Source organism: Meles meles, chromosome 2 (assembly GCF_922984935.1).
Source record: "Meles meles chromosome 2, mMelMel3.1 paternal haplotype, whole genome shotgun sequence".
Lineage (NCBI taxonomy): Eukaryota > Metazoa > Chordata > Mammalia > Carnivora > Mustelidae > Meles > Meles meles.
This window is the reverse complement of record NC_060067.1, coordinates 68,759,895-68,786,064: the sequence shown is the minus strand read 5'-3', so window position 1 is coordinate 68,786,064 and position 26,170 is coordinate 68,759,895. Positions and strand designations below refer to the sequence as shown.

The 26,170-nt window shown below is 60.6% G+C and overlaps 1 protein-coding gene across 2 annotated transcripts; it reads right to left on the bottom strand.

The window, feature by feature from the left end:
* Positions 1–3,516: 3,516 nt before the first annotated feature.
* MXD4 (MAX dimerization protein 4) lies at positions 3,517–17,660 on the bottom strand. Of its 2 annotated transcripts, XM_045996768.1 has the most exons (6): positions 17,435–17,655; positions 17,238–17,337; positions 13,709–13,738; positions 8,101–8,215; positions 7,025–7,187; positions 3,517–6,716 (listed from the first exon to the last, which is right to left on the bottom strand). In XM_045996768.1, exons 1-6 carry the CDS (start codon positions 17,496–17,498, stop codon positions 6,559–6,561), a joined length of 630 nt encoding a protein of 209 aa, XP_045852724.1. In that variant the 5' UTR covers positions 17,499–17,655; the 3' UTR covers positions 3,517–6,558. The 2 variants fall into 2 exon arrangements, with proteins under 2 accessions (XP_045852724.1, XP_045852730.1); XM_045996774.1 differs by lacking the exon at positions 13,709–13,738 and having other exon boundaries at positions 17,435–17,660.
* Positions 17,661–26,170: the final 8,510 nt, after the last annotated feature.

Below are 26,170 nucleotides of genomic sequence, written 5' to 3'. Positions count from 1 at the left end.
CCCGCCTGCGCAGTCCGTGCGCACCTGGCCGATGCCCTACAGCCCGGAGCTGTCACACCTGCGGGGCTGCCCTCGGCGTGCGGCCGCGGCCACTTGCATCCCTACCGCCAGTCTTTTCCCTCCTGTCTTCCACAGACTGACTTCCCGATGTACGTGCTTCCGGCCCTGTCCTTACCCCAGAATCGGTTCTCTCCACCCCAGCATCCAATGACTTGAAGGTGGCTTGTCGGAGATGAAGTTGTCTCGGGGGACAGTGGAAGGGCAGAAGTCTTTCTGAATAATTTTTCTTAATCTTTTTACAGGGAGGGAAAAAAAGAATGGTCTAAGGCAGAAATCATGGATGCATCTTGAGTGGAAGATACTTAATAGTCCTTCATTTGTTTTATTTTTTGTTTTATTTTTCTCTTCTGAAAGGCAATAAAGCCTAAAATGATCTGAAAAGCAAAGATTACAGTGAGCTCAGAAGCAAGGTTGGAGCCCATGGACCAGGAGAACTCCCCTTGGCCACTGACCTGGGGGGCAGGGATGGGGACTCGTGCCTCCCCCCACCCACAGGAGTCCAGCCGCCTGGGAGGAAGTGGAGACTGTGCAGACAGCGCCTTAGGACATTTCGCTGAGGAGGCAAAGTTTGGGGGAGAGAGAGGAGCAGAATGACCCTGGGGAGGGGATGGGGGAAGGGTTTGGGTTTGTTTTGTTTTCAGTTGAGAGGAACTTGGGGATGTTTATAGACTGTGAAGAGGAACTTAGAGGAGGAGAAGGGGCTGCTTTTTGGAAAGATACCGGTGGGACAGGAAGGTAAGGGACAGGAGGATAAGGCATAGGGAGCTGTTCTAGAATCCTACATTTCAGTGCAACTCCTGGGTCATTTCCTGGGCCCACAAATTCCCTGTATGACTTTGAATTGCTAACCATGATTATTATAATGTTTGAAAGATGTTTGTGGGGCCAATAAAGAAATAAATAAAGCCATAAAAACATAAAGTAGAAATCACAATGTTATTAGCTCCCAGAGTACAAACAACATACAGTGGGGCTTAACCATAAAGCCCCCAAAGCTGGCTTTGAAATCTCATCGGGGCATTCCTGTACTTTGGCTGCACTTGGGATTGAAGAAGCCAAAACGGTTACACTTACTTCCAAGATGAGGTTTCTTTGCTCCAATCAAAATCATTCGGGGTTTTAGTGGGGTCCTTACAGAGTCGAAAGATGAAGGGAACCCACAGATAAGCCTTGGTGGAAGGGGGCAGGCCAGGCCCTCAGCAGCGTCCACGCCCAGCTGTGGACTTGCAGATTGCTTTTTCTCTTCTCCTTCATGTAGAAATCTTCTTTCTCCTGCTGATACTAAAAAGTATTTTAGGTTCTGGACAATATGTTTAGATAGTCTAATACTAGTTAGAAGTCTGATGTTAAAGATCACTTATTTTTACATGCAGGTTTGGGTATGGGCAGGGCTTCATTCTTCAAACAACGAGAGGAGTCGGGGGCTTTTCCAGGCAGAGGAGTGACATTCTCAGTGACAAAAGGGTGGCCAGAGACAGATGCCGGGAGGCTCCTGGGCCTGGGGGAGAGTAGAAGCAAGCTGGCTCTTGGAGGGACTGAGAGCCACCTGGAGGGCAGAAACTGGAGCCAGGAGGGCCAGAGACGGGGTGACGCTCAGCATCTAGCTGAGCAAGAAAGTGGCACTTCCACTCTTCCTATTAATCCTGCCTAGTCAGAAGAAAGCAAGGGTATCAAGGAAGATGGTGTGAAGAAAGTGATTCTGTCTTCCATCACATTGATATTCATGTAACAAAAGTAAAAACTCAGGAACAGGTTGGGGGCAGGGGCTCACCAAGATAGTTCAACTGGGGATGGGAAGAGTTTGGGCGTAAAGGGGTTCTGAGGAAGGGGGCAGTAAGGGGCCTGATGGGGGGCTTGGGGGCTCATGAAGACCCTCCAGACAGGCTGAGGAGGCAGAAGGCAACAAGGAAGCAGTTGAGAGCCACTGGGAGCTAAACAGGGGGCAAGTGGCATAATCCCATTTACATTCTGGAAAGATCCTCATGCAGTTAGCCTGCACTAGGGGCCTGGGGTATCTAGGGACTGGGAACGGAGGAAGGTAAATGGCATGAAAAGAGCCTTGCCACCCAATTTTGGGGGCCCTAATCCTAGCAGAAGTGTGATGGGAAGACACATAGGAGCAGGTCAGAGAGGGGACTGGGAGCTGGGGGGCTGGTGAGTGGGTGGGGATGGAAGGGAGCAAGGGCCAGAGTGGGAAGCAAGCATTGAAGGTGCAGGAGCAGATGGGGAGAAAGCAGTCCCCTGGGATTCATTCTGAAGGCTTTGGGGGTGGGGACAAGATCACCTGAGGTCCTTCTGCCTGCCAACAAGAGATTGGGCAGGAAGGCTGACATGGAGGCAGGCGTCCCCCTTGAGGGGCGCTGCCTATAATCAAGGCAGAATATGGAGATGGAATCTAGTGGCCAGAAGGCTTTCTCCAAGGACCAGGGTCCATTCCTAGGCACCCCCAGACTCAGGGGATGACTTGGGGAAGGTGGGTACCTGCTCTGAGCCGCAGTTTTCCATCTTTGAGATGGGCCCAGCGTGAGGACAGTGGGCTCTGATTTCACAGAGTGCTTAGCACAGCTGCTGAGCTCCATAAAAGGTGGTGGTGATTTTAAGTCCTAGCAATATTTGGAATTTAAAAGTCGCTCATTGATATTCACACCCCAAGCCCAGCTGTGTTCTCAGTAGGAATTCCCTTGTTTTCCAGAGGTGCTCCCAGGGGACTCGTCCAGGTTCAAGAGGTGAGTGATGCTTCCTGCTGGGGGAGGGTGGATGTTGGTGCAGGTCCTCTCCCAGACACCCCAGAACCTGCTGGAGGGGATCACTGAGCCATTTCCAGTGTGCTGTCATGCCCCAGGGGTGGGGGGAGGAAGTCTTGTTCTGGCTACCCATCTCCCCACTTCCCGAGCATTTTGTCCCCTAGTTGCCTTGTGCTGGGACCACACCATTTCACACCCCCACCCTGCACAGCAGCAGGCAGAGGCCATGCCTGAAATATTCTGGGGATGCCAAGGACAGGTCCAAGGAGGGTTACTCAGGGTGTACCCCTGCCAGCCAACAGTAGCCGTGTGGAAAGCGCACGTGGCTAAGAACACCTGCTGTCTGCTCTAAGGCCGACTACCCCATGGGCCAAGCTGTCCTCATGAGACAGTGCCCCCACCCGAGGGCCAGGAGCAAAGTCAGAAGGCCGGGAGCAAGGGCACCTGGTTGGCAGATGGTGGGGGTGGGGTGGGGTTCCACTTTCATTCAACTCTAGCTGTGACTGTCCAGGGAGGCAGCAGCGAAGGTGATGTCTCCATGATGGCTGGCTGGCAATGGGGAAAGACTGCGGTCTGTTGGGCCTCCCCAAAAGCAGAAGCTGGGGGCAGGGCAGTGAAGGCTGCCAAGGTCACCAGTGGGCTCAGGCTCCCCATGGAGGCTGAGGGGAGGGGAGCAAAATATGGTGATGGAAAGAACTGGAAGCCAGAGGGATGAGGTATAAAAATCTGTATTTATATTACAAAGACAGAATGGTACAGCACAGTCCCTCCCGGTAAACAGGCAGGTGGGTGACCCAATTCTCTCCGGCGAGGATCTCGTGATGCACGGACCTGGCCAGCACCAGGCCCCCTGGGCAGCCCCAGACTCTGGCACAGAACTTGCCCTATATGGGGCCCGGGGTCAGAGTTCTGTGTACATGGCCATGGGGAGGGAGCCCCAGGTTAGCTGGCCCAGTGAGAGGCGGGGGGGTGGGGAGAATGGGGGAAGCCTGCCTCACTCAGCAGATGGGGATTGTCTGGGGCAGACAGGAGGGCGGGGGCCCTCAGGGCTCTTGCTGGGCACATGGGTCCATCAGCCCTGGAGAGCAGGCTGGGCTGCTGGGCCTCCAAGACCCCAACTACAGAGGCAGGCCCAGAGCTCCAAGGAGAAGCAGCTGTCTTGAAGTGTCCCCAGCCAGCTGGGTCTGCACTGGGGCAGTGGTGGCCTGGTGTAGGGTCAACTCCCAGTGAGGGTGGGGACCCAAACCTCAGCCACCGAGGGCCACAGTGGCCCACACAGGTGTTAGAGGGCATATGAATAGAGGTCACAGACTCCCCCGCAGCCCTGTTTGGGTCCCATCTGCTTCCTATAGACTCCGCAATGCTCAGTTATCCAATGTGGACTCAGCTGGGCCCCCTCTGGGTCTCTGGCCACCAGCACCAGCTAACCTATGCAAAAGACAGGGAGCTGGGGGCGTGGGGCGAAAGCATGTGTGAGCAACCCCTAGCACTGGACCCAGGCTAGGGGAGGGGCCTCCAGACCACAGTGCCCCTAGGTGGCCAGTGAGGTCAACTCCCAGGCCCACATGGGAACCATGGCCTGAAAAGCCACGGCCTGCACTGCCAGGAAGGCCCCAGCTGGTCACCCAGGGAGGACTCTGCTGGCTGGGTTGGGAGCAGAGCTGCCACCTATTGGGGGAGCTAGTGCTTTAAGATCTGAGAGCGCAGACTATCGCAGGGCCCTAGACTTCTGTCTGCTGCAGTGGGATCTTCTACTCGGGCCTTCCTACCCTGCTCACAAGAAGCCCCGTGTGGCACGCTTGGCAGACGGGAGAAGCCAGTCTGGGCTCCGGACCCCCAGGGAAGCTGGAAGGAGATGCTGACAGAATCGTTTTCCTTGCAACCACCAGCAAGATATCAGGACAATCTCCCCAGTTCGTGTTCTGCCTCCCACGAGCCTGCTCTTCACATGTCATCCTGAGCCCCTGCGGGGCAGGTTCTGTGCCAGAGCTGCTTCCAAGGACCTCTTTCTACCTCAGGAGGCCACCCGCCCCGGGGTGTCCATTGGCGTGACCAAAAACAAACACGAACTTTCTCCACAATCCAGAAATTGGGTACAATGCACCAGAGAGGGAAGCAGACGCAGCTGCGGGCCAGCCCCACAGCACGCCACCCAAATACTGCTGTGCGGACGAGGACTTCAGGAACAAAAGACCAGGAGAAGCTGCCTAATGCCCAAGCCCAGCTACCCAGGGGGAAGGGCTATCTCCATCAGCTGCCAATATCTGAAATCTGAAGCCCTTGGCCCAAGCTGGGGGAGCAGGGAAGGGTCAAGCTGGGGACAGGGGAAACCATGAGGCCAGGCTGCCTGGCAGGCCCCGAGCAACGGGGCCAGGTGACAGAGAGCCATCCCCACGACCCCTGACTGGCCCGGCAGTCTCTCACCCACAGAAGGCCATGGCTGCCAGGAGGGGCTGCCACCCCGGGAGGAAGCTAGGAGGGCACCTGCAGGGTGGGCCAGGGGCACCCCTTGGGCCACAAGGGAGATGCTGGTGGTGGTGGGTGGGGCGGGGCCAGACATGGGACACAAGGCACACTTGGACAACGGTGACAGACAAGACGAGTCCCTGAGACGCTGGGTCGCTCCCACCCCTCAGCAAACAAGGACACAACAATGGCTAGGAAAATAGAGTACAAAAATCTCGTTCAGGAAACTGAGGCAGCACACGCTGATGTCACTTGGCGGGGAGTCCTTAGAGCTTTTTTCTCTTTTTAAAAACATTTCTCTTGTTTTGGGGAAAAAGCCTCTCTCCTGGGAGCCCCATTCAGGGCTGCTGGGCAGTGCAGCAAAAATTTTTTTTAAAGGTAGATGAGAAAGCCTCCTGAGGACTCTGTAGCTTCAGACAGCTGCCCCAGTGCACCCCAGCCCCTGGGAGAGGAGCCCCCCACCCTGTGCAGACCGGGCAGGGGAGCCAGGCTGGGGGGAAGAGCCACACACAGGCCTGGGGCCAGCATGTGCCCAGACGAGCCTTGAAGGCCGACCTCCCCAAGACGCGTGCCCTCTGGGTCCAGACCCCGTGTGTCTGCATGTGCGTGTGTGGGCATGTGTGCATGTGTGCCTAGGCATGTGCGTGTATACATCTGAGGGACCTACCAGAGCAGAAGCTGCCCAGCTTGGGGTGGGGTGGCCTGGCCTGCCCCCAGGAGTCCAGCCCTAGCTCCTGACAGCTATAGGGTGCAAAGGCCCCTCTCCACCCACTTGCCCCAGGGTGCTCACCCGAGTCCCGCCCTTCATGGGTCCCTCTGTCCAGGCCTCGGGAGCCTACGTGGACTGAAAGACAGATGGACAGATGGACGGAGAGCCACGCCTTCCTTCCTTCCTCGGTCCACTCCTTTCTCCTGGGATCCAGGGTTGGGGTCTGAGCTCCCAGCAGTGGTCATTAAGCCCCTCACACGGTGCCCGCCGAGATTTGCAGCAATGATATTTAATACTTCTGGAATGATTAGGAATCTGAGAACAGACCGTGGGCAGCTACGCTGGGCTCCGGGATGTGGGAGCTGGGCCCCATCTCCCTGCAGGGGTCCCTGCCCAGCTGGGAGGGATGGGCAGCGCAGTGGGCCCTGACCGGCAGGCGGGTGGAGGCGGGCAGCCCGGGTGGCAGCTGGAGCTTCCAGAATGGCACGGCAGCAGGCCCGTGGAGAGGCTTTCGAGGACTGGAGGGCTGGCGCACTTGGCCGGGTCGGCAGGCGGACTGAGGAGCCGAGGGCACCGGGCCTACGAAAGGCCGGGGCGGCCAGGCCGCCGGCAGGGGGGCCTGTAGCCACCGTCGCCGCAGCCGCCGCTCTGCAGGCTGTAGTGGTCGTCCGCGTCACTGCTGCTGCCAACACTGTCCAGCTCTCCAGGGCCAAACTCCATGCCCTCTACGTCCACTTCTGGGGAGAACAGAGGGGGCAGGATCAGCAATGGAGGTGCCAGCCGGGGCTCCCTTCAAAGCCTCGGTGGAGGCAGCAGAGGCTCCGGGGATGAGGGTGTGAGGGCTCTGGGTCCACGGCTTAGGGAGGAACAGGGAGCCCGCAGCTCAGGCCCGCTGCCCTCCATGCCTTGACCTCGTCTGTCCCGTAGGCGACCACACTCTGAGTGCTCATTGCATCTGCTGTCGTCCCCAGCCTCCCCAGGGCTGCCTCCTTTGCCAATCCCACTCCCTTCCCATCTCCCCCCAGGGGCACTCCAAGATGCTCACCTTGCTCAGAGTCGTCCGTGGAGACGGCGGAGCCCGTGCTGTCTGTACGCACGCGTTCCAGACTCTGCATGGACAGCTGCTCCAGCCGCCGCTTCAGGAAGCGGTGTTCCCGTTGGAGCTGCTCCTTGATGCTTAGCGCCCGGCGGTCCTGCTCCTCCAGTTTCTGGGGGTGGGGGTGCTGTGAGCAGTGGGGGTGGGGGGACCACCCCCCGGACCAGGACCAGGAGCTGGGGCCCAGAGACCTGGGCAGAGCAGATTCTCACCCCACCCCAGCCCTGCAGGCCGCCACCCAACTTGCCAGGGGTTACGGAAGGTACCACTTCCCAGGCCCAGGCTCCTTATCTGCTGATCAGCTCCAGAAGACCCATGGCCACGACCCAACTTGGCCAAGCCAAGTCACGTAGGGGCCCTGGGCTGGCGCGGCCTCCTGGAGGACAGCCTGCCTTCGGTGGTCTTGCCCCCATTCCCCCCATACTGCAGCTATCTCCACCCCCACCCCCACCCCGCCTGTCCCTGAGGGCAGCACTCTGCTTGGGCAGGCTGCCTGCCCCGTGCCTCTCTCCAAGCTCCCGCCACCCTGCCCCAGGGTGCCCCTGCCTGTGCTGGCTCGGAGGCTCTGAGGGGTCCTTCGAGGGACCTTTGACTCCCAAACCAGCAGGTGGTCTTGAGGCCCACCCACCCGCAACAACAGCTCACTCCATCTACCCACTCTGCCAGCCCGAGGAGACCAACCCCACCCAGAACCTCCCAACACCCCTGGGCTGCCTGCTTCCCCTCCTGCCCTCCCTGCTCCCACCTCTCTTCCACAGCCCATGGTCCCAGGGGCCATTTGCACCCACCTTCACCTCTCCCAGCCCGGCATGGCTACCTCCTCCACCCCTCCAACACTTCTCGATAAAACCCAGCAAGTGCCTGTGCCCCCCTCCACCCTCAGCATCCTTAAGCCCCCACTACCCCAGAGGTCCCCAGTGGACACCTGCTAGGTGGCTCCCCGTCAGGCCCCCTGGTCCCTCCCCGGGGTGTACAGGACGGGCTGGGGCCAGCTGAGGCCATGGTGGGGGTGCCACCCTGCTCACCTTGATATGCATCTTGGCCCGCTTCAGGAGGCTCAGTGTGGTATGGCGGGTGCTGTCGGGGCCCAGGGGCACCAGTTGCTTGAGCTGCTCCAGATAGAGCCTTAGTTTGGCTCGTCTGAAAGAGAACACACAGAGCCGTCAAGGCCAGGGAGGCAGAGCCAGGGGGACAACAGCAGTGGCAGCAGCAGGCTTGAGAGGTCTGGGGGCACGAGAGGCGGCCAGCCAGACTCCTGCATGGGCCTGCTGAGGGTCCCTCTCCAGGGCTCCCCTCCCAGCCTGGCTGATAGCGTCCCCCAAAGAGCCAGCTACCCACCTTCTGGATTCCCCGAGACAGACCTGGGGCCCGGGTAGCCAGCCAGCCCAGCACAGCCCTCGGGTTATAGCCTCAGAGCCCTTGCTCGCCCTGCAGTCACCACCCACCACAGGAGACACAGAATGCCAGGGGACGACCTGCGGCGGTGAGATTAGTGCCTTCCTCGGGCTGCTCCCAGAGGCCCAGGGGACCCCAGGCAAGACTGGCATTCCACTTTGTCAAGTTCAGGGTGGTCTCTGGTCATGTCACCACAGAAACACAAGTCTACTGGGGTCAGGGAGGGCCAAGGAGCAGCCCCCTCCCACCCTGAGTTTGGTGCCCCCGAGAGGAGGCTGCTTCTTTCCAGATTTTGTCCCTATGACCATGCAGACAAACACAGATCTTCACCCAACCACCCTCATAAGACCCCATGACACTGTTCACACAGGGGCCTTGGGCGAGGGGCTCTGGCCCGGGTCCTGCCGATCAGAATCACTGCCTTTCCTGGCTCATCCATGTGGAAGGGTAGGCTGGCAGAGACCCCTGGGGTGGCCACAACTCACCCCGAAACACATTCTGCCCACCAGGACGGCCGGGGGGCCTCTGCCACGTGCACATGCCAGACCCTCCCTGCCTCTGCGGGAGGCCCAGCCACAGCTCTGAGAAGCTCCTGGAGGGCAGGGGGGCACCTGCGTGAGGAATTGACGGCCTGCTGGCCCACTCACCCCTTCCCTCACCGACTCCCAGCTATCAACCTGTCCCCGACCTGCCAGAGCCCTGCCCATCCGCAGCCCCCTGCTGCCGCAGAGCCTGGGAAGACAGCGGACCGAGGGGGCACCCGAGGCCTGGGAGAAGGGGCAACCAGGTGTGGGCCTGTTGGAAGAGCCATGAAAACGGCCCCTCTCTGCAGAAGGAAGGCCCTATGTCTGTCACCCAGGCCCACATGACACCCTCCCACGGACAGAACAAACCCCCCCAGCCCCCCAGCCCACAGCACCCTGGGATCTAGAAGTCGTCCACAAGAACCTCCAGGACATGGGACAAAGATTGTGCTCTGCCTCAAGGCTGGAGGTCTTTCAGAGATGAGCTCCCACCTCCACACAAAGACAGGGCTGGGGAGGGGGCACACCAGCAAGGCCACCCGGACTCTAGGAACCTCTGCTCCTCCACCTCCAAGGGGCTCCAGGACCCTGCCCGCTGCCCCACTGAAAACAGGGCCAGGAACACTGGGGCAGGCTGCCAACCCTGCTCCGTGCGCAAGGAGGAGCTCACCAGCCGGGGAGCCACCCTCCCACCGTGGGCCCTGCTGTCCTGCCCCCACTGTGCCCAGTTCATGGCTGGGGGTAGGGGGGCTTGCCCATCTGCGCTCCAGCAAATGGCAATTCTAATGATCTACTGCTTATGTAAGCAGTACGTGATCATTGTGTAAAATCAAAAACCGCAAATCAAGACAAAGAAAAATAAATGAAAAGTACCCCAAGTCCCACCATCACTTTGGTGTACTCCACATTCTCGCATCACAAGTGCTCAGCATACGGAACTACCTACGTGACAAGGGACCCAATATCGTTTAAGAAACTCAAACAGCAGACGCACACGAGAGACGCAACAGGACACAATGAAGAACAGGAGGCATGCGTCTCCGGGTGACACGGTTGGCAACGTTTATTTCTTTAGCTTTATGGTTTTTTGTTTTTGTATTTTCAGGCTTTCTATGCTAAAATAAAATACCACATATTACTTTTACAATCAGAAAGAGAATTTGTACAAGAAAGAAAAAACACAGCTAAAAGACAAATAACAGCGGAAAAATATCTGTAATACACATAAAAGACAAACGGTTAGTATTCGTGACATTTTGAGCTCATACACATCGAAAATAAAAAGAGTATCTTACTGTGGAAATGGGCGAAGGACACACACAGGCAAGCTGCAGAACACAGAGCGCTAAGCTAACATGAAACCCAGTCGGCCGCGTAGCCTGTGAGGAAACCCAAGCCCCACAGGGGAGGCCGTCATCGGGCCTGCCTGCCAAGACCGGCTGGCTCGGGCTAGCCAATGTGCGGTCGGCCACGCGTCGTGGGGTCACTGAGAGAGGGAAGCAAACAGGGACCACGCACCCAATGGCCATGGCAGCGACTTGAAACCTTGGCCAGAACTCACACCAGACCCTAGGGTGACAAGGTGTGCTGCAGGGCCCCGGGCCACGAAGCAGAGACCACAGCTAAGAGCACGGGCTGCACAGCCGCGTGTTGGTGTCGGCACAGGGACAGCAGCGGTGGCGAAGGCACCGACACAGGACAGCGCTCGCATGGTGGCAGGTGAAAGGTCAAGTTATAAAACAGCGGATAACAAGGTCCCCTTCTTATCCACGTTAGTATCCGTGAGGGGGGGGGCGCAGGTGGCCTGAGCAGGGGGCTCAGGTCCCCTGAGCATCCATCATAGATGTGGACAGACTGCTTTAGAAATCCTAAAGCAGAGGCTCCTCAAGGGACAAAGACAGTCTGCGGGACCATCCCTGTGTGATGCTCAGCACTAGACAATGCGGCTGCCCGAGTCCCCAGGCACTTGGCCAGGACTGCAGCCTTGGTGGGGCCAGCACCCAGTTTTGCCAAGAGCCGGCCTGGGGGCCCGGGCAGGTCCCCACCCTTGTTGGCCCGGGGGGTCTGCCCCTGTGGGGAGTGGGAGGGGGTGCTGAGGCCCCACCGCCCAGGGCTACTCTGGCTCCAGCTAAGCCCTCCTCTTAGGCTGCCACAGTGCCCCCGGCCCACCGCCAGCACCCTGTGGTCGTCCTGGCATTCCTGGGAGCTTTGAAAATTCACCACTTCCTGAAGGAAGCCTGTGGGATTCAGGAGGCAGAACCTGCCTCTGGGAATCACTGCATTAGTGTTAACAGCAGCTCGGTCTCTGGCTGCCGGCCACAGCCCAGCTCTGGACACAGGTCCTTCCTAGCTTCTCACCACGAGCCCCCACCCCCACCCCCACTCCTGGGAGGAAAACCCAGAGCTCCTGAGCCACGTCCCCCAGTGTCTGCACGGCCGCGCACTGAGCCACCCCAGGCCTGGCTGCTCGGAAAAAAGGGAGATGCAGTGAACTGTGGCTCCCTTGAGGGGTGCAGCAAGCACTGGGGTGGGGGGCGGGGGGGCAAGCACAGCCCCAGTTGCCCCTTCTGCTCACCTGCACCTTCTACTTGTCAGGGGATTTATAAAGACCGTGAGCCCCTGCGCTAGGTGGGGGAGGCTCCCTACCTCCACCCACAAAGGCTGAAGCCTGGAGCTTGGGCCAGGAGCCTCACCCTGCCTGGGAGCACCTGACCTCTGTGGCCGCGGGGCCTGGGGTCAGCAGCGGAGTGCCAGCCTCAGAAGACCCGCAGGAACTGCTTCCTATGAGGGGGGACAGGAGGCCTGGGAGGAGGATCAGGGCCAGGCTGCACGGGCCTCAGGGTGACCAGGCTGTCTCAAAAAACAGGCAAAGGGAAATCCCACAGGCCCAATGGAGGCACACCTCCAGGGAAGGCGATGTCCAGGGCCTGCGCACCCCCCTCCCCGGAGCTGGCCGGGTGACCCAGCCAGTGCTTCTTTCCTTCCTGTGGCCAGTGGCCAGCAGCATCCTGCATCAGCGCTGGGCAGCCACAGGCACAGCCATGGCTCCAGTCCCCACCAGGGGCTCCTCATGGCTGTCCACAGCTGCCTATTGGCCAGCCCGGAACAGGACCCTGTACTGGGATGGAGGAGTGGACAGAGATCTCAAGTCACCCATATATCCAACTTCTATGTCTCAAAAAGACCCCAAGGCCCAGCCTATCAGGGCGAGTTTTGGTAGAAGGTGACTGAGGCCAAGGGCAGGGTCAAGGGGCAGTTGTAGGGGTCAAAGGCTAGCAACCTGTCCTTCTCTACAGGCTGCCATGCCCTTGGCACTAACCCTACCTCAGCCTCGTCTGCATGAGGGGCTGTCTTCCCGGGCACCACCCCAGGAACCTTCTCCAAAACACCCCCCCATGTGCCTGTCCAGGCTCCCCGGTCCCAGCGGAGACTGGCCACCTCCTCCAGCCAGGGAGCAAGCCTGGGGCTTGCCTGGCTCTCCGGGCCCCTGCACCTGCCCCACCTCCATGGCCTCCCGGGAGCCCCTCAAACACAGGACCAGTCCAGGAAGTACAGTTCCTCCAGAGAACACTGCGTCCTGTCCCTGCCCAGCGCCCGCCCAGCTGAGGGCCGAATCCCAGGGGAGCGGAAGCTGGTGCTGCCGTAGGCGTAGAGCAGGGGTGGGCGGAGGACACACAGAACTGGCCAAGCTCCAAGCCTTCCCAGAGCAGGCTGCAAGTTCAGCTGTATGCAGAAGCCCCCCTCCCACGCTGACCCAAGAAGGGCGGAAAGAGCTGGCCCATTTCACAGATGGGAGCAAAGCTCAGGAAAAAGCTGCCATGTGCCATCCCTTGGTCCTGGCACCACAGCTCCTGCCTTCAGGGCCTCTGTACCCGTCCCCAGCTCCCACCACCCCTCTGAGATCTAGGAGGGTCCCTGTCTGCAGGGCCGAGCCTGCCTGTGCCTTGTCCCTACTTCAGAGGAGGCCCAGGATGACGGAGCCCCTGAGGGCAGAGCCAGGCCTGCAGCACCCAAGCCGCGGTCAGCCAGGGAGGGGCCCTGGGACCTAGCTCCGGCAACAGTGCTGCCCTGCCCTGCTTCTCTCCCTAAGCCCTCCCACTCCCCAGAGGCCCAAGCACAGACCCAGACTCACAGCCAGTAGGTGGGCATGAAGGGGGCTCCCCTGGATCCCGCCCTGAGCCAAAGCGTCCCCTCAGGCCCACGTGGCCAGAGACTGGGTACCCTTCCCAGTGGCCCCGCACAAGACCAGCGGGAGCTCCTTGGAAGGCAGGCCCCAGGGTGCAGGTGACCCCAGACTAAGAGAGCCAAACCCTCCTGACTGGAAGCCGGCATCCTAAGGGCTCACAAGCTGCTCCCAAAGGGGCTTAGATATGGCTCTCCTCCTCCAGAGAACGTGGCCTGACCATCACCCAGCACGGGGGGTCCTGCCCCAAGGCCCTGCCCCCCACTCAAAACTTCCAAGAGCAGCACCTGGGCCCCCATCTCCACCCCCCTGGCATAGGAGTGCCTGAGAGCAGAGCCTGACGCTGCCTCCCAAGACAGACCCTTCCTCAGTAAGGGCCCAGCCTGGCAGCACCGTAGGCCACACCCAGGACACATCAGGAGGCATGGGGCTGTGGCCACAGCATCCCCACAGCAGAAGGGGGGGGGGGTGGTGGGATGCATCAGGCAGCTCACAGGGACAACCAGGAGTGGGGGACAGGGGATCACTTACCTGTGCTTTTCTAGTTCATTGTGTGAAGACCTGTTTAGAGAGACAGAAAGACAGAGCTCACTCTGCTGCCTGGTCACCAGGACAGGAATGACAGCATAACTTGGGGGCCTGGGGACCTGCCAATGGTGGCAGAGAGGGTCTGGGTCCCAAGATGCTTCAGGCTGGGCAGGGCCAGAGAAGGAGAGTGGCTGCCTAGTGAAGACTGGGGTGGGAGAACCTGGCACTGAGTGACAAGGACAGGAGACACAGAGGTGCAGCTGTATCCAGGGGTGCCTAGGGCTACCCGGCTTACTTTGGGAGGCCTGTGGGGGCTCTGGCCAGCAGGAGGGCCCAAGGCCCCTTCCAGAAGGTACTAGGAGTACTAGGACTAACCCACCCTGTGCTCCCCAGACTTCGCAGGCCCTGAGCCACCAGCCTTCTCTTTTCCCCTCTCCTAGAGGCCAGCGGTATCTTTGGAACTATGGGAGTTAGCACAGAGAGTCAAGGGAAAGTGAGCACTGACACGGGGTAGTCTGGCCTGGACCCAGCTGGAGCACCATTCTCACCCTGCTGGTCTCTCCCACCTGCATCGTCACAGCTCATCGTAGCACTGGGGACACCCAGGGACAGAGAAGACTCAGCCCCCAAAAGATCAGCATATAAGGATGCCTCCACCACGTGGATGCTCCCCAGGCCAGTGGGCAGGAGGGAGACTGAGGCTGGCCCTCACTTCCCTCTGGGGCCATGGTCTGGGTACAGGGGCCCTATCTGCTCTGCTGCTCAAGCTCTGCCCAGCTGGCCCATCCAGACAGGAGTACAGAGTCCTGAGCGCCCTGGCAGGCAGGGCCACAGCACGTGCCTTGCAGGACAACAATACGGCAGGGCCAATCTCCAAGCTCCCCATCATCCTTGCAGTCCAGGGGGGGACCCCATCGACAGCCAGGGCTCCTAGGCCTGCCTAGCTGCATCACATGTGAGCAGAGGGCACTCAGGCACTCCTATGTCCACCTCAGGGCACACCTGTTTGCTATTGACTGCTGTGTTCCCTACCCCTCACTCTTTCTGGGAGCTTCTACTGATCTCTGCTGCCTGCCTTTACTCTCCTGCTCTAGGAACTGTGGACAGTGTGTCGCCCATCCCCATCCCAAAAGCTGGAGTGCCTGCCCATCCTTCCCACCTCTGCAGCCTGCCATGGTCCATGGCCCCACCAAAGCCAACTGGGGCCCAAGGCCTCCCCTCTGCTCAGCAGGGCAGTCAGCCCCAGGACCTCCCTGTGCAGTATTAGGAGAGCCTGGAGGGCCTGCTGGTCACATGAGCCAGGCAGGGAGCCTCAACCTCTGCCGGGACTGGCCAGGACCAGGAGGGAGCAGAGCCATCAGCTCCACAAGGTCTGAACCACAGTCCCTCCGTGTGGGTCTGGAGGTCTGCTCACGTGTGGATGAGGTAAGGGTCAGTGAGTGTCCTTCAATACAGAAAGCTGTATCTGGCCACTCCCTCCCAGGCCAGGCTCGACCCCATCCTGGAGGGAGGCGAGTCACTCCTTGGCTAGCTAGAGGATGGAGAGAGGCCCAGAGCCCCTCTTGGGGCCCCTCCCAGGTCCAGACACCTGTGATAGCCTATGGCAGGTTTGTAACATGGGTCCCAGGAACATCTTCCTGGGGCCTGGGGAGAGGGGGGACCCCAGGCTGGGGCTTTGCTAGGTACATTCCTGGCATCCCTTGGCTCACACCCTGCGTCAGCAGCCCCAAGCAGGTACTCTCCTGGCCATGTTCTCCAAGAACCTGCGCCCCAGCAGGCTGGTTCCAGTTCTCTCTTACTGAACCACTGTCCCCCACAGTCCTTCCTGGGACTTGTAGGGCCTCCCCCGACACACATTCCCCTCCCACCCCCCTCCCTGCCCTGGTCCCAGCAGTGCCCATCCTTTTCTCTTGCCATGGTGAGACGCAGAAGCCTTTCAGGGTGGCACTGCCCCACCAGCCAAGTGAGGGCCCCAGATCCTCTAGGCCCTGCTTGGTCCTCACCCCCGGTCTGGGCCCAGAGAAACAGCAGAGAGGAGCATTGCAGCCCAGGAGACCATCTTGGCCCTCCCCAGCGCCCTGAGTCTCTGCCTGGCAGAATGGAGAAGGCCAGGACCCCATCTCAGGATGGGGGTCCCAGGGATGGGATGGTGGCCCCAGGCAAGGAATTCAATTTCTCTGTTCCTGTTTCCTCAGCCTTCACATGCAGATAAAAATAACACATCTGTCCTGGGTTGGGCAAACAGTAGCAGATCCTGACCCACTCAGCACCCCGAAACCCCCAGAGTCTTAGCTGGGATTCTGATTATCAGCTCTGGGTACCTCGTGGGAGTCCAAGGTCATGCCCAGGAGTTCTCCATGGGCTCCAGGGTGTTTAGGGGCAGTGAGAGCCAACAGCAGGGCCTGGCTGGCTCATCCAGGAGGCCTGAGACCAGGGTGCCCCCCTCACATATCTCTTCCTAAACTATCCTCAGCAGGGGACCAGGAGCTGGCATTGGGAGGCCAGTCCAGCCAGGGCAGATGGAGACTCAACCAACTCCTTGCCAGGCCCAGGGTGCCAGGATGTCACAGGAGATGGGTCCTTGTGCCAGCCTTTCTGTTTCCCAAGAACGGGCAGGCCACAGGAATGAGCCGCACCCTCTGCCAAGGGGCCCTGAAGCCCCCTGCAAGCCCAGCTCCCCGCCTGGTGACATGGTCCAGAGCCAAAGCGGGCCCCCAGGCACTGCCAGGTGTGGGGTGGTCCTCATGGCAGCGGAGAGAGTGGAACCCCACGGAGCCCTAGCTCTGGGTCCTCCCCCCTCCGCAGGGATGTGCACCCCAGCTTTCTGCTTCTCCAGCCTGGGAATGAGGCCAAAAGAAGGGAGGTGGGGGAGGGCCGCTGCAGGCAGCCTGCACCTCTTCCGGCTCCCCTTCAAAAGGGCCTCCTGTCCCAAAGAGGGAGCCCCTGCACTTGTCGCCACGGTTCCACCAATGTCAGCAGACTGGTCAGGAGAGTGGACTCCGCGGTGGGGTGGGGGCCCAGGGCAGAGCCTCCGCGTGCCTTCATTGTCCGGGCCCCCCCGGGGTGGGCATACTCGGCCCAACAGCAGGAGAGAGGCGGCCCACCCTCCCGCGACCAGCAAAGGCCAGGGCGGGCCATCCCACGCTGCTGTGCTCCGAGCCTCAGTTTCTCCAGACTCGCGGGGCAGCGGTCCGTGCCCCCGACAACTTTTCTCGTGGCCGGAAAAGTCCGGAACAACTTGGGAGCGGGAGCGGCTGCGGGAGGAGACCCCGAGCGGCTGGCGCTGTACGCGTGGCACTGTTTACGCGAGAGGCCGAGGAGGCGCGGCCCGCGGGAAGATGGCGACGGCGCGGGCGGGGCCGGCCGGGCGGGGCTGAGGCCGCGGCCCGGGCGCGCCTCCTCCTCCAGGCTGGCCGCCGGGGCGCGCGGCCGGCGGCGGGGCCTCGGCGCGGGGGTCGGGGCCGGCGGAGGGGGGCGCTCCGAGGGGCGCCCCAGGGACCGGGCTGGAGGGCGGCCGCGCGGGGGGCGGTACCTGTTGTTCGGGGCCTTGCGCACCAGGCCGGCCGCCTTTGTCTTCTTCCTGGCGAAGTCGCCGTCGAAGGGCAGCACCGAGGCGTAGCCGTGCTCTGCCTCTGCGGACACACGGCGCGGTCAGCGGCCCCGCCCCGGCCCGGCCCCGCCGCCGCCCGCCCGCCCGCGGCCCGGCGCACAAAGGGGCGCGGGCGCTACCTCGGTCCCTGCGCTCCAGGTACTCGGCCGCCTCCAGCAGGATCAGCAAGGAATTCAGCTCCATCGTCCGCCCGCCCGCGCGCGCCCGTGCTCTCCGGGACGGCGGCGGCCGCTGCCCGGCCCTCTCCGGCCGGCTCCGCTCGCCGCCCGCCCCGCGCGCCCGGCGGCCCCACTTCCCCGACTCCGCCGACTCCCTGCGCGCTCGGCCGCCACCCTCCGCCTCGGGCCCTCAAATTGACACATAAGGGCGAGCGGCGGCCGGCGCAGCCAATGGGGGCCGGCACTCCGGCCCCGGGGGCGGGCGGTGGGCCGGGCCGGGGCCAATAGGAGCTGGCCGAACGCCTCGGGCCGGGCCGAGAATGTTGACAGATGCTAAGCTCGGTTCCGATAGGCCCGCCGCGGTAGTAACAATTTAGAAGCCCAAGCTTAGCAACAGCACGTGGTGGCCCGGCCCCCGCGCTCGCTGACTGGCGGCTAGCGTGCATGTTAAGTAGGCGCCATGCGCCGATTGGTCCAGAGCGGTCTATGTAAAATAGGGACCGTGGACCAATGGGCGGCCGCGGGGCGCGCGGCCAATGAGGGCGCCGCGGCCGGACGCGTTGCCGAGAGGAAGCGGAGAGCCGTGGGACCGCACGCCGCAGTGCCCGGGCCCCAGGGCCCGTTAGGGTGCGGGGATCGTCGGGTGCTCCTCGCTGGTCCGCGGGGTCTGCACGTCGTGTGCAAGAACCTGTTGCCCAGGGACAGCCGCCGCAGCTCTGGCTCCGCGGGAGCACCGGACCTCGTGGTCTCCTCGGGGGTGTCGCGTGGGCTGCGCACGACACCGCTTCCCGCTGGACGCAGAGTGACCCCAGCGAAGGGCGGAGGTCGGGGGAGGGACGTAGAGGGTCAGCGCCCAAGAGTCAGATCTCCTTGAGCCGCATCTCAACAGGCAGAGGCCTGAGGAGGAAGGGGCCCCCAAGAGTGGAGGGTTGCGTGCTCGTGTCTGGTCTGCGGAGTGGGCACATTCCAAGACATTCCGGGCGTTGGTCCCCTCTGGCCAAGGAAGCGGTTTCTGGGGAAGAGCATTGCCCTCTGTGGGAGGGGAGCAAGGCCCTCATCGAGCTCCCGGCTGTTGCATGGCCCCTAGTGGCTCCTGCCCCTCAGCTGGCTCGGTGGGAACGGAGTCTGGCAGCCTGGACGCAGCCCCAGACTGGCCCTGGGTCCCCTCGGTTTACCTTCTCGCTAGTTGTTGAGACTGGTGGCCTGGGAGCCCCTGAAGAGGGGACGGACAGGTTGGAGAGTGTGAGGATAAGGTATCTGGACCCCGACCACCCTGCCAAGAGTTCTCCATACAGGGGTACTGCAGCTGCCAACAAAACAACCAAAACTAAACATCTCGGCATTTCCTGTCTTGGGATCTGCTAGAGGTTTCATGGGCATTGCCTTGGGAATTTCTGAATTCCCCAATTTACAGATAAGCAAGACAGGAATCCTGAGGTGTGGGGACCGGCCAGGGTCTCCTTGCAATCCCAGGGGCAGGTAGATGAGCGCTACCCTAAATGTGACCTGGGCCTAGTAACCCAGGAGCATGGAGACCAAGACCCTTCCTGGCCTCACATTACTTGCCAGGGGTGGGAACTACAGCTGCGTGACCTGAGAAATGGGGTTAGGGATGTGTTGTCTACACCCCAACCCTCCCAGCAGAGCTCAGCAGGACCCAACGGGCATCTCAGCCACTGCCATTAGACAGCCCTGCATGGATATTGAGACAACCCCTTGACAGGAACCCCAGCTCTTCTTGCTCCTGCCTCACGATCTAGGACAGAGCCCCTAAGTGCTGCGCAAGGTAAAGGAGGGTGCCAGTTCTGGGGGCACAGAGGCTTGCAGAGTTCGAGGGTATAGGAAGCAGGACCCCAGGCTCACCAGCTGGTGGTCAGCGTTTTGCAGATCCCCACCAAAGGGGAATTCTAAGGGACTTCTGTCCCTGCATCCCTTCTTCATCCCTGCTTATTCAAAGGGTAGGTTGCTGGCCCAGTCCTAGAGCTGGCAGCTTGTCCATGATACCTGCCAGAGGCCCCCCTACAAAGTGCCAGGAGGCATGAGGGCTGCTGTGTGTCTCAGCACACAGAGCAAGCACCCAGGTGTGACCACAGGAACACATGCACACCGCACCCCGGCCTGAGAGGAGAGAGGGTGGCCCCACCTTGCCTCCATCTGCAGCTAGGCTGTTTTGGGGTCCCCTCTCCCAGCAACACCAGGGGCCAAGCAGTGCCTGAGTGTTGGTGGCACTGGAGGGCAAGCAGTGTGTGGGAGCGAGGGGAGAAGTTGGCCGTGAACTAGGGGCTGGGCAGGAGGGCCAGGGCCTGGCGTGGGCAGAGGCCTCAGGACCCCAGGCCTAGGGGGCAACCAGGGAGGAGCCTTGTGAGCCAGAAAGCCCCCCCAGGGAAGACACTAAGGTGCAAGTTTGGGGGCTGTGGGTGAGTGGGGGACGAACAGGGGTGGCGTGGTGCTGGTCTCACTTGGGGCCAGCCAAGGCTCCACACCCACAAGTGTCAATGTGCCCTCCCCGGGTATGTTGCAGGGGCGGGGGATGGCAGGGAGCAGAGGTACAGCTGGCTGGCCCAGGGTCCAAAGCTGCAGGCCCTGTGCCACCCCTGGCCTGGCTCTGTAGGGCAGGTCTCCAATGGGGCTGTGTCACCTCTTCCAGGGAGGCTTCCCTGAGCCCAGGTTAGGCCAGCTGCCACCTCACCTACCCCTCTCCCATGCCTGCCCAGCCCTTCCTGCCCCGCTCGGGCACAGAGCCTTGTCCCAGCGGGAACCAGCCCAAGTCCATGGCCCTAAGGAAGGACGCAGACCTCTCAGGCCCCCTCTGTCTCCATTTTAGAGCCCAAGAGGGGGCATAGACCTCTCCTGCTCCCCCACTCCAGAGGACCCTCCAAGCACCCCGGCTGCAGGGGCCCTCCACCGTGCATCCCTCCTGCACCTGCGCACATGTCCGTCACTGTGCCATCCCCCACATTCTTTCCCCTGCCTGTCCTTTGGGGAGCCCAGACCACCCCAGAGTTCCAGACAGGGGTCTAAGAGAAGGAGTGGGGCCTTGAATCCGGAAGGGATGTCCCGATTTGGCTAGAAGGCTCCCTCTGCCCACCTTTCTAGGTTTCCTCCCCCACCCTCACCCTAGCCTCAGCTCCCCTGGCTATAAAAGGATGGGAGTACCCACCTCTTGCAGTATTTGGGGGATGGCATGAGGATTTCTGGCCCAGGAGCTCGGTAAAGGCAGACTTACTCCCCACCCCCAGGATCCCCTGAGGGGATTTAAGCCCTATGGACATCGGAGGGAAAGAAACCTCTAGAAAGCTGCTTCCTAGCCTCCACCACACCTACTGGGCCCTGGCTCCCTTTCTCTGAACCCAGAGTTTCACCTCCACCTCACAGCCTCAGGAACATACCCGTGGCTCCCAGCATGGCACCAGGAAGCAACCCCCCCCCCCACCACCACCGTGCCCTCAGGACAAAGTCTTCAAGGCCCTTTCTCCAGAGTCGCCTCCTCCTGCTTCCAGGATGCCCCACCCCTGGCTTCACCTTCTTCTTGCCTACTCCGTCCCTGGGGTGGACTCCTTGCTCCCACCTGGGTTCACAGCCCCAGCATTCTGGGCAGGAGGCTGGGAGTGAGGGGCTGCCTGCTTGCCTGGACAGCCCACAGCCTGCCTTTCCCTGACCCATGGCAGGGGTGAGGGGGACAGGCCATGTTTGGTTACGTCCCAGCAGGCAGGTTCTGGGACTGTGGTGTTGGGGGACACAAAGCCTGGCCTGGGGTCATCCGAGGACCAAGCACAGCCCAGCATGAAAGCCAGCCTCCCAGAAGCATTGGCTCCCCTGCCCTGAGATGTCCGGTGTGCACCAGCACCAGAGGGGAGTCCAGGGGACTTTTGTCCCTGCATCCCTCCCCCAAAGTGTCCCTGAATTCTAGTCTGGCCACAAGACTTTGGCCAGCTCACTTTAGCCTCTCTCAGCCTGATTCCCAGCTATAAAACAGTTGACAGTACCTGCCTTTCGGGGTGGCTTTGGGTTGAAAGAAGGATCCATGGAAAGACCCAGGCAGCAGTGGACAGGGCACAAAGGAATGCCCCGAAAGTGGCAGGGATACAAACATTAGCCCTGATTGGCAAGTGCCTCTAACAGTTAGCCCTACACACGGAGACAAGGGGCAGGGCCTGCCAGGTCACCACGGCCAGCATCAGAGTCCCCGTAGAACCTGGCTGGACTGGAGTGGCAGCTGCCCAAGCCAGCCAGCTATGGGCACCAGGCCCAGCCTCTGAGCATCTGGGGCCAGCGCTCCAGAGAAAACGGTCTCCAGAATACAGTAAGGGAGCAGCGATGATATCAAGATGCATGAAGACATAATTAAATGTGTGCAGAGCTAACACAATGCCAATGTTACTATTTTTTTAAGATTTTATTTATTTACCTGACAGAGAAATAGAGATCACAAGTAGACAGAGAGGCAGGCAGGGGCGGGGAGGGGGGGCGGGGCTGGAAAAGCAGGTTCCCCACTGAGCAGAGAACCCAATGCGGGGCTCGATCCCAGGACCCTGAGACCATGACCTGAGCCACCCAGACGCCCCTGTCGATGTTATTTTTAAACGTAAAATAAGAAAATAGTTTATTGTATTTGTGAACAGTCTTTGGACTAGATTTTTCACTTTACAAGTTTTCCCACTATGCTTGATGACCCTAGACAACTTAGACAATTGTAAATTAAATGAAAAGTTTTTTGTAACCAAGATATCCAAAACAATAATTTTTAAAAAATGTTTATAGTGAGGAAAAAAAAAAGGTCTGAGGGTGGGATGTGGTATAGACCCAGGCATTTGCTGTGGTGTTGAGCCAGAGGGTGGAAAACTGATGGCTTGGGGCCAGTGACCTCATCCGTTTTCGGGCCCAGGTGGGGCAGGGGTTAGCCCTGCTGCTGCTCCCAGGCCCCTGATGGCTGTGGGCCCTCTCGTCTGAGGGAGAGTACATCTGGAATAGATGGGCAGGTCTCCCTCCCACAAACAGTAGGGACCTTGAGGCTCACACTAAAAACCCCTCTCCCTGTACCACCTTCTTGGGTTCTCTGCCCTAGGCCTTTCTGGCTTTTTCCCCACCTCTTCCAGGAAATCTTCCAAGCCTTCCAAACTGTACCTGGCTGCTACACATGGTCTTAGGGTGGAGATCTTCTAGTCTCAGGCTGGAGGCTCTGAGGGTCCGAGCCCAGGAAACCCACCCCCAGCCCCCACCCCTGGGCTCTGGGTCATCTAGCAGCTTCTAGACCCGTAGGGTTGGGCTCTGGCAAGTGTGGCCCAAGCTGCCTCTAGAGGACACTGAGGCCTCCCAGACCTCCACCCACACAGCCCGGCAAGGTCATGTGTGATGGGCGGAAGTGTTACCACCTCTGATGGGACCCTGGCCTCTGTCCCACCCACCCATCTCTCTGTGAGGTGTCCCCACCACAATTCTGACTGTGCCCTGCCCTGTTCAGAACTCTCCCATGACTCCCCAGTGCCCTCAGGACAAAGCCGGAATTTGGTGTCTGGGGTGACCCAGTGGAGCTCCCGTGTGTGCTCCGCCCTCGCCAGGAGTACCCCCATTGCTCACACCCTCGGCGGCGTTCTGACACCCCATTCTCCACAGATACTCCCTCACCCCAAGGCCCAGCCAGCTTCACCAGTGCACGTGTCCCTACTCCGGACCTGCAGGCCCCCAAGGGCAGGGAAGGTCTGGGGCATCTGGGTGCCCATCTTTGCCCAACTCTGGGGCAGACTCCAGCCCTGGGGCACCCTGAGCACACCAGCAGAAGACAGAGCCATGCTTGTGTTTTTAAGTCTTTGGGGTGACGTCCCCTTTGAGTCACTGCTTGGTGCTGGGCTCTGCCCCTCCCCTCTCTGCAGGAGAGGCCCTGAGAGATTGCAAAGAGCCCCCAGGCTGTGCTTTGAGGATGTGTGTGAGCCTGGGCGGTGGGTGTGATGCTGCTGTCTGGGAAGGCCACCTGGAAGAGTGACCTCTGAGGAGCTAACCGCCTCCAGGACTCTGGGTCAGGGAAGTAGCATGGGGCAGGCCCTTTGGGTCCTGCTCACCTTCCCCCCATCTCCCACTGCAGAGTCTCCAGGGAACGGTAAGGGCAGGGACTATCAGCACCCAGCCCCAGCCCTGGTGGTTTGAGGTGTCCAGCTCCAAGCAGGACGCCTCCTCCCCACTCCCAGACCAATCAGAGATGGGGTTTGCCCTGTGTGTCGTACTTGCTGGCCCCCAGCCCCCTAGCCCCTGCAGGCAGCGTTTCAGTGGCCACAGGGCCCACCCTCCCCTCCCCAGGCTAGACCTGCTGGAAGAGCAGGCTGTGGGATGGGCGCCCCCTGGCGGCCATCACGGGCTGTAGCGAGGACCCTGGAGGGAGCCCCATCCTTAGTCCCATCGTCAGCCCCAGGAGAAAGAGAGCGCCCCATCCCACTCCTGCCAGGGACCTCCTGGAGATATTGTCCTGTCACCTTCCTCAGCAGCCAGGGCTCTAAATGGCCCTCTTCTTGGTGCTCCCACCCCACCCAGGGCCGCATAGCTGGTGCCTGGGGCTGCCCACCTGTAGTCTGTGGGAGGCAGTCCAGGCCTGAGGATGGGTGGGCTGTATCTGGGCATGTCTGTGGGGACAGATGCCACCAGTGGGGGCAGGCGGCAGGGCCCCTCCAGAGGCCAGGGTGTGGGTGTGGGGGGGGGCTCTTGACAAAGCTGAATCTATGGCGAGAGGAGGTGGGACTGGACAGGGTGTCCCCCTTCTTCTCACCCCCATGCCACCCCCCCGAAGCTGAGTATGGTGGCTCTCCCTGCTCTAGGGATTCCTGAAGTTCCGTGGGTACAGAGAGCACTGAGTGCTCCCAGTTCTGACCGTCCATCCTCTGACTCAGTGACCAGCAGGCTGCATCCTAGGGCCCCCGCCTGCTGCCAGAAGCCAGGGGTGGCAGTATTGGCGAGCATAGAAGGCCTTCTCCCCAGGGCCTGAGCGAGCCCAAGAGAGGGGTGAGGCGGGCAAGACAGACCCAGGTGTGCCCGCTTCCTGGCAGCCCCCCAGCCTTCCTCTGGATGCCAGACAGGGGTGTGGTGGGCACTCTGAGACTGGTGGTGCCCCTGTCCCCAGAGCAGCCTTTAGAAGTGGCTTTTCAGGCACAGCGGGTGGGGCTGTCTTGGGGCACTCTGCTTCCGCCGCAGCCACCGCCTACTAACTTCCGTGAGCCTCAGTTTCTCCGCCTGACACAGGGATCCTGCCCTGCGGGGGCGTGTCAGTGAGAGTGTTGAGGGGAGTAGAGTGCTCAGAAAACAGCAGTGGGAACACCACAGCAATATTGACAAAGGGGATGGGAGCCTCAGGAAGGCTAGTGTGCTCGAGGTCCAAGACCAGCTTGCAAGGGCTGATTCCAAACCTGGAGCTCTTGGCTCTCTCCCTGTCCCTTCCCCCAGGGATTCCCAATCCTGAGCCCCTACTGTGGCAGGCAGCAGGCCATTCCTAGAACCTTCCTGAGTGGAAAACTCTGTGTTGGACTCATCCCTGCCCACCAGGTCTTGGCTCTGCCCTTGGAGTGTGGCTCGCCCTAGAAAGGTAGAGTGACCATAAGTCCCTGGTTTAGCATGGAAAGTCTCATGATTCAGTACCGTCTTCATTCCTGAACAAACGCTACAGCTAGTCACCCTCACTGGCAGCTTCCGTGGCCTGAGACCTCCCTGCAGGGCAGCTGGGTGTGGGGGTGCACAAAGGCAGGCCAAGTCTGACATGCAGGGCCTCCTGGCTCCTGGCCACATGCAGAGCTCCCTTGTGTCCCTGGGCCCTAGGCCTCTCCCTCTGGAGAGCGGCCCTGTCTGTGCCAAGGGCAGGCAGACCCTCTTTCCTGGGTCTCCACTCCTCCCAGCCTGACCTGGCAGATGAGGAGGGCCTGTCACATCTTAAGTCTGGAAGGTGACAACTGTGGGTGCCTGTTAAGGAGAGGAATGGGGACCCCACAGGGTCTCTCCATAGAGGCTTCTCCTGTAAGGGGCTGACTTCCTGATCAGTGGCAGCACGGGCTGCCTCCCCCATCCCCTGCCAGCACATGACCTTCCGGAAGGCACCGCTGTCCAGCCGGCAACATCAGTTACAGCCATCCACGGGGGTGGGAGGAACTTTGTCCAGGTGGGCAGCTGGACACCCCTTCTATTCTGCTCCTGAAAGACTCAGGACTGCTCCTAGGGAGCCTCCAAATTCTAAACACTCTTTTACCTCTCAGAAAGAAAGTGGGTCTGGTGGCCATTGGGTTCCTCCCAGCTATTCCCCCATTCCAAGGGACTGGGCACCCAGTTCCCAAGGGATCAGCCTCCAAAAGCAGAGGAAGACACCATTGCCATGGCAACCCCAGGGTGCAGTCTGGCAGCCTGCATTCTCCCCAGGGCACTCCAGAAGGCATAGGTGGCCCAGCCCCGGACCAGGGTGGGGAAGCCCCACCCGACACACACACATACAGGCTAGGGGTCTGAGCTGAGGACACATGGCACAAGGGGCTGGACAAATAGGCAGGGCATGGGATGGAGCTTTTGGGGAGTGGGACAGGCTGGCCACCCCTCTCCTAAAGACTGGTGGGAGCCCTTCATCCGTCACAAGAGTGCAGATGCCCCGAGCTTCCTAGGGGAGATGCGTATTAGCAAGAACACCTTTGCCTCCCAGACAGAAAAAGAAGTCTGTTCACATCAGAAACCAGTGTC